General features: G+C 47.8%; 1 protein-coding gene across 1 annotated transcript; it reads left to right on the forward strand.

Annotated features, from left to right (window-relative positions):
- The first annotated feature begins 679 nt into the window (after window positions 1–679).
- LOC104014175 (nectin-1-like) lies at window positions 680–9906 on the forward strand. The gene is made up of 5 exons (XM_087758951.1): window positions 680–770; window positions 2438–2773; window positions 7866–8177; window positions 8720–8865; window positions 9802–9906. The coding sequence occupies exons 1-5, from the start codon at window positions 680–682 to the stop codon at window positions 9904–9906; spliced, it is 990 nt and encodes a 329-aa protein (XP_087615077.1).
- The last annotated feature ends 740 nt before the right edge of the window (window positions 9907–10646 follow it).

A 10646-nucleotide genomic window follows, 5' to 3' on the forward strand; every position in this document is an offset into this window, starting at 1 on the left:
CCTGTCTTTCCGAAGAACAGGGCTTGGGAAGGAGCACAGGCCTGCAGAGATGGGGGCAACCCCAATGGAGGAGAGGGGAGACCAAGGCTCTGCTTTTTCCCCGAGGCACTGTATGACCTAGGCCTTGGGTTGGGCGCTTGGCTTGCTCTGGTCTCCTTACCTGGAAAAAGAGTTGCATTACAGCAGCATCAGCAGGTCCTGGGTCTCCGCTGATTTACACATGGCGTGCAGACCCCTAACTGGGTCCTCTGAGTTACATGTTGGAGACATTTGTACTACTCATTGCAGCACAACTATTGACCTGAGCTCCCTTCCCTGAGCTCAGGTGAGGGCCAGGGTTGCCTTTCCTCCTGCCTCTCGCAGGTTGACAGGCATCAGGTGCTTAGCCAGCTTAGAAATCTGGGCTTTTATTTAGGCACTTGCAAAAACCTAACCTTATGGAAAAGGCATTTGTGAAAAACCCAGATTTGTAACCCCGTTACCCTGTCTAGCAGCCTAGCTGGGAAAACTTCAGTTTCTGGCTCTGACATTTGTTGTCATGTCCCCCAAAATGTTTGTTATTCAGCTGAGTGCCAAGGGGCAGGAGGTTTTTACAAGATGCCTCTTACCGTATGTGTGAGGACAGGGGAATGTCCCTAGAGTAAGAGTGAAGTGTATAAAAAAGGGGAAGCTGCGCTCAATGGATCAGTCGCTCACTGGTCTCGCTGAGGGCACAGCTAAGATGATGGTCGCTTGCCTGCTCCTCTCCAGCATCTGGACCGTTGTGTCAGGTAACTCCCTTGTCTGTCTGTCTGTCTGTCTGTATTGTTACTGTAAGGGCGTTAGGGACCTCGGTGGCCCTGCTAGACTGCTGCTGTGCTGCTGGGTGTTGCAGTCCCCCCCCCTCGTATCCCCCGGGGTGAGCCCAGCGGTGACAGGGCACTCGTGGCACTGCATGCGACTGCACCGCTCGCGTGAGGCTTCAGACATGTCACTGCTGGCTGCGTTGACATCATCCTCTCCTTGATTTACCATAAATGCACTCATTTATAAGCTGCAGATAGATGTATGAACTTATTGCAATTTGCAAATCATAAACCAGGCAAATGCTCAAACACTCCCAATGACCCATATGACTAAAGTTTGATTTCATCTCCTGTTGTGGCTGGGATTTGGGTCAGAGTATGGCACTGATTTGCTTTAGCCAGGACAGAATTATGTAGTGACGGACATGGTGCTTGTAGGTGTCTGCTCAGGCCACTAAAAGTGTGGGTGTGTTACATATGTTTTTGTAATTAAAAATCATGTAAAATAATGTAGAAAAGCCTGAATTTGTTTCAAACTAGCTTCCATGGTGATGGTTTGTATTCTGCCTATGGCACTACTGAGTTCTGAAAAGCAAAATGACTGGCACAGCTTCACAGCTGGCTTCTTGATCTCCTGGGGAGATCTGCCTGGCCATGGCCACAGCCACGGAGCGGGCAGGACCTGAGCGAGCTTTGTCGGCTGGGTTAGACAAGTGTACCTCTGGGCGCTGCAGACAGCCTCACTCCTCTTTAAAACCTGCAAAGATATTCCCCTTTCTTGTAAATCGAGTTGTAGGTTTTCAGCGCTGTAACTGTCCCTGCTGATACCTCCCTTCACATGCTGATGTACACAAATAAACTTTAAAAACTGTTATCCTAAGAGCACTGTGGAGCTGAGCTGTCAAGCCTGGGAGCATCCATTTTGATTGCCTGTCCCTTTAATAGTATTTCCATGTGTCTGTGAATTGGAAGAGGAGACCGATTTTTTTCTTTTCCCTGGAGACCTTTAGTACCATGGCATTTATGCTATGAAAGTCTTCCATCTGTGGCCCTTCAGCAGGGTCTCAGCTGCTTCCCAGCTGCACGGCCTCAAGCCTGAGATGGGAGGACAGATGCAGTTTGCCTCTGGTCCTCCCTACCTTGCTTTTTCCTTCTGGTTTTCTGTTCTCTTGTCAGTCTCTGACAAATGTGGATGCACAATGTATAGCAATGCATGTAAGAATTTTTAGCAGCTTTACTGATTTGCTTCTCACTGCACCGCAGGAGGGCTCAGAGAGCAGTAACGCACCAGCGGCCCTCTGGGCATTAGCACGGCTGAGTGTTTAGGGAACCTCTCTACAGGTGCCCGTGGGATAACAGTCTTAGCAGACAGAAATCAGTCTCTCCTGACACTGGAGCTGCCTTTCTCAGTGGTGTTCTCTACAGCATAGGTATCAGGCTGGCGAAATGCTTTGTGTGAGAGGTGTCAGGTCCAGCGAAACTCTCAGGGCAATTCTGTTGAGCTGCATTTTCTTTTTTTTTCCTGGATGGAGGGGCAGAAAGACCCTCCAGAGCTGCTCTGCACAGGGGCAAGGGGCTGGGGGGTTTCTGCTGGGGATGGGTTGCAGAAAAGTGGTGAGAAGTGCTGAGTGCAGCACCTGCTTCTCCCCCAGGCTCCGTGCAGGTGATGCACAGAAAGGTCCAGGCAGTCCAGGCAGGAGGAAACGTTACTTTTTCATGCCGGTCGGTCACAAAAGAAGATGTGCTACAGGTGACCTGGCAGAAGGAGACGGACGGGGCCGAAGACAACATAGCGACTTACAGTACAATGAACGGCCAAACGATAGCAAAGGGTTACGTCGGCCACGTGAGCTTTGCCCACAGTGAGTTACAAGCCTCAGCCATCTCCCTTCGTGGAGTCACCCTCCAAGATGAAGGATGCTACAAGTGCATTTTCAATACGTTCCCCTCGGGGGCTGTCACTGGCAGGATGTGTCTCAAGGTTTACGGTAAGGCATCATAATCGTGTATGGGCTGTCATCTGAGGACCAAGTTGTTTCCCCTCAGAAAAACCGCCCCTGACCACTGGTCATTGCTAAATTTCTGCGGGAAACGTGGCTCAGCTTCCTCCCTGGATCTCCCTCCCTGCCTCTCCCTCCCTCTCTGGTTTTACTTCTGATGGGAAATCAGTGTTCAACAGTTCTTTAATTTTCTTTCCCTTTAAGTCAACAACAGCGAGATCTAAAAGCTGACGTGTAACCCATGACTTACTCCAAGATTTCCTGGCAGTGTGCTGTGCTGACAGCTGGCCTGCCACAGCTGTGAACCCCACACTCCTCTGCTTCCTTTCACTGCTGCTTTCACCTCCAAAGCCTGGAAATCAGGCACTTTTTTCTTACTCTACCTCCAGTCTTAAAAATTCAAAATATTCAAAAAGCAGAGAAGAATATACATGACGAGAGTTATCTGGAAGCTGATTTTGAAGCTATAGTAAAAATAACAGTAGTTAGGCTGGGCTCAGGAAAGGGTTGCAAAAAAAAAAGGCTGAAATACAGCGCGGCTCGTGGGCTTTGCCACATGAATATCGTGTGCAGGTCAGCATCAATTAGCTTCAAGAAGAGAGTTGAAACAAATCATGAGTCCAGGTGGCAACACTTAACACCTCCATATCAAATCATCAGCTAGCAAGTACAAGCTGAAATCTAGACAAATAGATGAACTCAAAAGGAACAAGAGTGAAAAGCTGTTTATCTTTTGAGGGACAGTCTTGATTTTCTGCCAGTGAGAAAGCTGAGACATTAACATGCCCTGAGGACACTCTGTTGGCTCCTGACTTTCTCATTGGTGATGCTGCTGTGGGGACGTTGGCCAAAAATCATGTCCCATGTGGAATATATCAGTGTTTGGGACCTGCCGCTGGTGGTATAACCCCTGCAGAGTATTTTGTTTATCCCTAGTACCTTCTGCTGACAAAGACACAGACACACATGGCCACCTGCATGCCAGGAGTCCTCTGCGTGGAAAAAACGATGGCCCTGGCTTATAGGGGAAAGATGCCTTAAGCAATAGGGGAAAGGAGCGGCAGGGGAAATAGGAGGGAAAACCAAGCCTGGAACAAAAGTTCTTTTTCCTCTCTCTTGGGAAAGCTCCTAGAGCAGAAAAGAGAAATTAGGAGAAATTCCCTCAGTGTTTCGGATATGAAGAGGAAGGTGTTCCTGAAGACACCCAGCCCTGAGTCATTCAGAGGGTAAACACTGATTATAGATTACAGGAAAATATGGAAGTGCCTTGCAGAGGGATCCCATTCTTGTTTATCCTGTAAATCTAAACACGGAGTTAGATTTGTTTTGTTTCATTGTTTTGTTTGGATTTTTTTTATCCAAGTGGGGGAAATATTTCCCAAAATCATCAGCCTTGTGGTTATGATTCATCCTTTATCAGGGCACTGCTTTAAAAAAAAGTGTTTTTCTGCTGCTACACACACTCCCACAAGCATCTCTTCTTGCATCTCAGACAAAAACACATAACCGAGAAAGGTTTCACTTCTCCCGTGGGCAGGCATGAGCCCGCTGCTCCCGCTGCGCCAGCGCAGGCTCATGGTGGCCTCCCTGAAATGTGCTTTATCAAACATGTCCTGGAGCGTCACCATGAATAAACTAAGTGTTCAGCACTGTGACAGAAGATTTCGGGTCACATATGGTATATTTCATTGAAGATAATTTATGCAATGCTACTTAAAAGCCACAGTCTTACTCCCTTATTCCCCAACTCACAACGATGGGAACAACTTGTCTGGACAAGCCCAGAGGACTCCACGTGATGGAGCGTGAAGCCAGCAAGATTCTCCCAAGGCTCAGGAATTCAGGGCAAGGTGAGCAAGTCAGAGTCACCAGCTGAAAATGAAACAGTGTCATGTCTTTGCCCTCAAGAGGGGACTGCCAGGGAGTTTACAAGCTGGTAATTGCCTGATGAAAACAGCCTTCGCAAGAGGGGCTGTTCCAGGACAGGCACCGTTACTGCGTGACAAGGGGAAGTGAAACCACGTACAAACTGGATACAACACTGTGAAAAAAGAAACAGGTATGACTGGAGGAATCTCAGACCTGCCTGGCTGAAAACAGCAAACCCAAGAAGAAGCAGAAATTTCCTACCCTGTAGCAAAGCCCATTTTGGAACAGAATAGTTTCAAGTGTGTTTGGCGGGTCTCTTTTGAACAGCCTCCTCCCTTTTCCCCTCCATTTTGCTTTGGAAATGTTCTCTTCATTGCCAAAGAAGATGAGAGTGAAACCCAGGAAGGGGATCGAGTGAGCAGGTACGGAGAGAGGGGGATGTGCTGCACGAGAATGGATGGGACTTGCTGGGTCACAAAATTCCCCAGGCATTTGCTGGGCCACCTTCAAAGACCTTCTGCCTTCATTGTAGATGGCACCATTCGCCTGGAAGTCTCAAGCACAGCAGAGGAACGACACCTCTGTTTCTTAGACAGGGAAACTGAGGCACGGTGTTGCTGGTGAACACCCATATGGTTGGAAAAAGCTTTCTGTCATCACGGGGCATACTGTAATTCCTAAAATTTTTTATCCGTATCTCTGATACCACTGTCAAGCCTTTAAACATAAAAAGCACATCACGACCTGACAGTCCCCCTTTAATTACAGAAGGCCATTACAGATAATCAAAGCTGATGTACTTCACTAGAAAGTCCCTTTTTCAAATACTTGGGAACACAGCTCGAATTTGGGAATGTTTGCATTACTGCTCTGCAAGAACTACTAAAGCAAGTACTCACACACAACATCTCCTGTGAAAGGCAAAAGAAGCAGTTAATTTAAGTGCATGCATCAAGCATCAACAGTGAGAATATGCTAACAAACAGCAGGACTTCACTGCAAGTGCAGGCACTTACAGGTTTTGACTGTGCATCTATTACAGACACTTGCTAAGGGGAAGTTCAACCCTACAGGATTTTTTTGGTATGATAATCACTCCTTGGGGTCCAATGTAGGAAGAGAGAGGACTGTTTAGTCACAAGAAGAGCAGATGTGGAGTGCATGTGTTTCTGACAAGATACTGAGCAATTTTTCTCATCCCCTCTGGAAACATATGTGACAGCTTTCCTTTACTGCTTTTGGATGTCGCAACCTAATATTTGAAGTTAATGCTGTGGGTGGATATGTTATTTTTATGCATCCCGTGAGTGAAAGAAGAAGTTCAGAGATCATTTATTAATCAAAACATAAACTGTGTGTGACACTTGTCTTTTCATACATGGGAGATTTTGAGAAGTTCCAGCTGAAATCCCCCTACACACTTTTCCTGTTGCTCTCAGAGCAACACTAGTGAGTTTCACCAACTCTGCGGGGTTTAAGTTTCTGTCTCTAGGTGATGTAAAAAATGAGAAATACCCACTATTTTTTCTAGGCAGGCACAACCATAGTAAATAAATGAGGTTTAGCCATAAAAAAAAAAAAAAAGCAAAACTGATGGTATACAATGTCTTGCTTCCACCCTCTGGCAGTTATGGCTTGGAGGATCCAGACAACCTCGTGAGGTGCGTCTGGAATTGTACCACCCGGTTATAGGTGCCATTATGCATCTGGCACAAGCCTTTTCCCCCTGTCACAGGATTATTCCATGTCTTCTACACCTCATCCACGTGCAAATCTTCATTTACCTCCCAAAAAGAAAAAGAATAATTTTTTCCTAAAAGAACAATAAACAGATTTTTTTTTTTTGTTTAAAAATAGGATCACTAAGTGATAGTGATATGTTTGCTAGTGTTGGGACAAAAATTGATTTCAGCACAAATATTGTGCTGACCATTGTTATTTTTGCTATGTAAATACTAATATACACTAGGAGTACTACTAAATATAGGAATAGACACTTTTTTAATCAGAGTGCATTCATATTAACTCAGACTTGAATGAAACTAGAATTGCCACTGCACTTAAATGGTTAAAAAAAGTAATATTCTCAGAAACAGGGACCTAGAAGTAGAATGTGGTTTGGACCCCTGTGCCATCAGCACGTGCGATGAAGTAAAAGGTAGGCTGGTGAGCTGCCATATGGAAACCTGTGGATTGCGCTCCCAAATGGAGCTACGTGCCTTTATAGATCTTGGCCTGAGCAAACTGAGCTAATTAGACCAGCTTTGAGCAGGAGCTTGGACTAGATGACCGCCAGAGGTCCTTTCTGACCTAAATTATGGTATGATTTTATGGCTGAGGAATAAATAGGTTATTTTCCACAGGGGATAGACATGTCCTCATGTGTTCAGATCTCCCCTGCAGTTCTACCCAGGTTGAAAACAGCTTCCTGCACTCCTCCCTTTTCTTTATTCCTTGCAAATACAGTTCGTAAAAGCAGGAATCAACAAGCAGGCTTCATGTGAGTGAGGAAGCATAAATGATGCCCGCAGTTCATCCTTCTTGCTGACTAAGACTAAATGTGACAGCATCTGCAGATCTTCTAGGGTGACAAGGAGTTCAGAAGAAATGATCTTCAGTGAAGGTTTTGAGGGATACCATGATGCCCCCAAGACCTGACACTGGAGGGAAGAAAGTTGTACAAGCACAAAACCTCCACAGGTGAAATCGTATGGTGTCACTATATACAAATTCACTATTACTGTCTTGCATAAATAGATGCGTTTAGTCCTTTGGTCCACAAGCTTGCACATCTCACACAGCAATAAAGCTAATCCTGTAGACACATTTAAGCAAAAAGAACAAGAATTTTGATTCATTGAAGCAGTTCAGCCCTTTCAGAGAGAGGAGGACGTGTGGTTTCATGGTTTCACTACCTGTTGCTCTTTACTCCTCCCTAATCACTACTTCTTGGTTGGGATGCTGCAGTGCTGCCATTAATAACAGAATTGAAACATGGATTCTTCTACCCTCTTGTCCTTTGTTTTTGCCAAGCTCTTCATTTCCAGACTGCTGCCTGATCACTTTCATGTTTATTTGTCACTGCTGGAGCTTTGGGGAGGGGGAGGCAAGATTAGATATCAAGGTTGTCCTCCAAGATAATGGTAAATACAGATGCTCTTTGCTCAAATGTGAACAGAAAGTAACACTTTTGTCACTTTGTGTTTTACAGCCATCTCAGACCCCATAGTGGAGGCTAAGCTTATACCCAGTCCAGACAAAGCTGAGGACTCTGAGAAAGTGGTGGGGATGAGCTGCTCAGCAACAGGGAAGCCAGCTCCAAAAATCACCTGGCGCCTTCCCAGCACCCTGCAGCAGAAACCAAGGGAGTACCACATCAGGCTCAGCAACCAGACCGTGACTGTCATCAGCAATTTCACCCACACACACTCCAAAATCCTCCAGGAGTATCCCATTGCCTGCGTGATCCAACACCCCTCTCTAAACATGACCCTAGTCCTGCCCATGGACACCGTGGTGCAGGGTCAGTATGCAACACTTCTCCTGTCCTGGAGCAGGGAGGAGGCCACGAAACACCTCCTGGGGCAGATCAGGAAACTCCTTCGAGGGTTGGGGGCCGGTGGGGAAGGCACCTGGAAAAAGCAGCCAATGCTGGGCTGGGAAGGGATGGAGGAGGTGCCAAGGAGCATCCAAACACCCTTGGCAACAGCATACGATGTCTTACTGTCTTACTGCTTGTCGGGTGCCCTGCACCCATGATGTGCCCCAGCCTCCCTGCTGCTGCCACCAAGGATTTGCAGGGTTCCCCTGTCATGTAGCCTGATGCACCAAAAGGCCACGTGGCTTTGGGTAGCTCAGAGGGGCTGGGTGCCACACGCCTGACCGTGGCATCAAACTCCAAACAGAGGTCTGCTGGCAGTATCGCCTGTGTGCCTGCTGGCATGTGCTCCCAGTGCCCCTATCTGCCCTGTCTCACCCAGGGACTGGTCAAAGAATGTCTGAAATGGGTTTGGGTTGTTTTATTTTCTTCATGCACAAACTGAGTACCCTCTGCTTTCCCCACAGGTCCAGACAGCAGCGTGTCACCAGCCATTGCCATTGCAGTGGGTGTGCTGGTCTCCCTGACTTGCCTTCTCCTTCTCGCCTGTCTCCTCCACCGCTGCCTCAGGCACCTACGTGACCCGGAGAGAAACCCAGCCCAGCCATGCTGGGTAGGTCCGCCTTTCCCTGGGCTGCCTCAGGGCTCATCTACACCAGTTGCGGGACTCGCCACCGGGACCTGACTCTGCCCAGCCACTTTGAAGCTGGCTGCATGCTGCCCAGCCTGGGCTGCACCCGGGGCAGGGAGGGATGAAGGGACCTGCACCCAGCCAGACAGCTGGGTAGCAGCACGCTGGGAAGGGGAAACCTGAAGGTGCTTAGCCAGGCCCATATGTACCTGACAGAGAGGACAGCTAGAAAACATTCACTTTCTCAATGACAAGAGATGATGCGGGAAAGCGTCGCTCTGTTACTATATTTATGCACAGAATAGTTGTGCAAACAGCAGCCATACCCTTGCACAATTCTTCTGCATCTCCTAAAACAACCTCCCTCTGGCACAGCCAGTGCAGCTTGTGGAGGAAGCAGCTTCGAGGACCTGTCTCAAACGAAATGGGGTCTTTAGAGGAAGAGCGTGCCTCTGTGCGGAAAGCCCAGGGTGCTGCACTGCGGCAGGGGCCGAGGTGCTGCTGGTTGCCCACTGAGGCCATCCTGGCACAAGGGGTGAAGGAAGCAAGCTTGACGCGTGGGTAAACTGAGTGAGGTGGCATCGTTTCAGAAAATCGCAGCCTGGTTTTGTGCTGAAGGCACCTCAGCTTCCTTGTGGGATATGTCCAGAGCGTGCACCCTTACTTTTGATAGGTGTTTTGGAGACAAAAAGCAGTGGGAGGAAATGTGATACATGTCTTCTTCCATGGGTGCCATGCTTCTAGGTCCAAGCTGGAGGCTGCTGGGGGACTTGCAAGGGGAAAACTTTAGTCTCCAATCACACAGAGGGATGCAAGGACCCACCTGGTAATGCACACAGCCTGGATCTTTACCCCTGTGCTTAAAATGTCCATATATTTTGAAGAAGGAAAAAAAGCCAACAACCTCTCTTCTGTTAGGTCCTTCCTGTGTGTACCAAGGCCAAGAAGTACGGGCAGTACGGAGCTGCAAGCAGGCGGGCTCCCGCAGTGTCCCCCAGCCCTGGTGTGCCGTTGAACACCTGAGCAGCTGCCCGCCCTACACATGTGAGAGAGGAACTTCTTACAATGGCACCTTGGGCTTCCAAGCAAACCTGCTGTGACTTCACTCCAAGGGAAATACAAAAAAGGACGATTTATAATAGCTATTTATTTATTTTGTTACACTATAATATTCCATTTTGTAGAAAAAAACCTGTGAAGTATTTATTTGAGACTCAGACCATCTGCGGGGATCTGCATAATGAAAATCATGTTTTGTATTTTCTGGGGTTTTGAAAGTTATGATTATTCCTTTCCGAAATGTTAACATTGCAAGCTCAAAACTGGGTGGGGGACTGCCTGAAACAGGGCGGCATTTTGTAGGGACGCTGGCCTGGGAGGTGTTGCTGATGGGCCAAAGGAGATCTCTGCCAGAGGCTGGGGTGCAGGAAACCCGTGGAGCAGCCTAGCGTGCTGCTGTGAGCTTTGGGTGTTGAACCTGTTCCCCAAAGAGCACGAGAGATCAGGCCAAGACCACAGCCAGCCTGAACTTGTAACCCAGGTGCCAGGCTTCAAGCTAGGAGTCATCGGGCACGAGGAAGTTGCCAACGTCGACTTCCACTAGCCTTTCCTAGAAAGTGCTGCAAAAGCAAAACCCATATAGATGTTTCCTTCTCTCCTCTTCTTCTTTTGTGCTTTCCACAGTCCCCTTCTTAATTTCCCTAATCTATCACAGCTGCCTTGTGTTTCCAGGCATCCCACCTGCCCGCAGGAGGAAGCAGGGA

The sequence above is a fragment of the Nipponia nippon genome, unplaced genomic scaffold (assembly GCF_047370975.1).
Source record: "Nipponia nippon isolate SJK-2023a ecotype South Korea unplaced genomic scaffold, ASM4737097v1 scaffold_2, whole genome shotgun sequence".
Taxonomy (NCBI): Eukaryota; Metazoa; Chordata; class Aves; order Pelecaniformes; family Threskiornithidae; genus Nipponia; species Nipponia nippon.

Excerpts from the sequence above, each read along its gene's own strand:
- LOC104014175 (XM_087758951.1), top strand. The coding sequence starts at position 680 with ATGGATCAGTCGCTCACTGGTCTCGCTGAGGGCACAGCTAAGATGATG. Across the intron at positions 771-2,437 it reads CATCTGGACCGTTGTGTCAG|GCTCCGTGCAGGTGATGCAC; the intron begins GTAACTCCCTTG and ends CTTCTCCCCCAG. Across the intron at positions 8,178-8,719 it reads CATGGACACCGTGGTGCAGG|GTCCAGACAGCAGCGTGTCA; the intron begins GTCAGTATGCAA and ends CTTTCCCCACAG.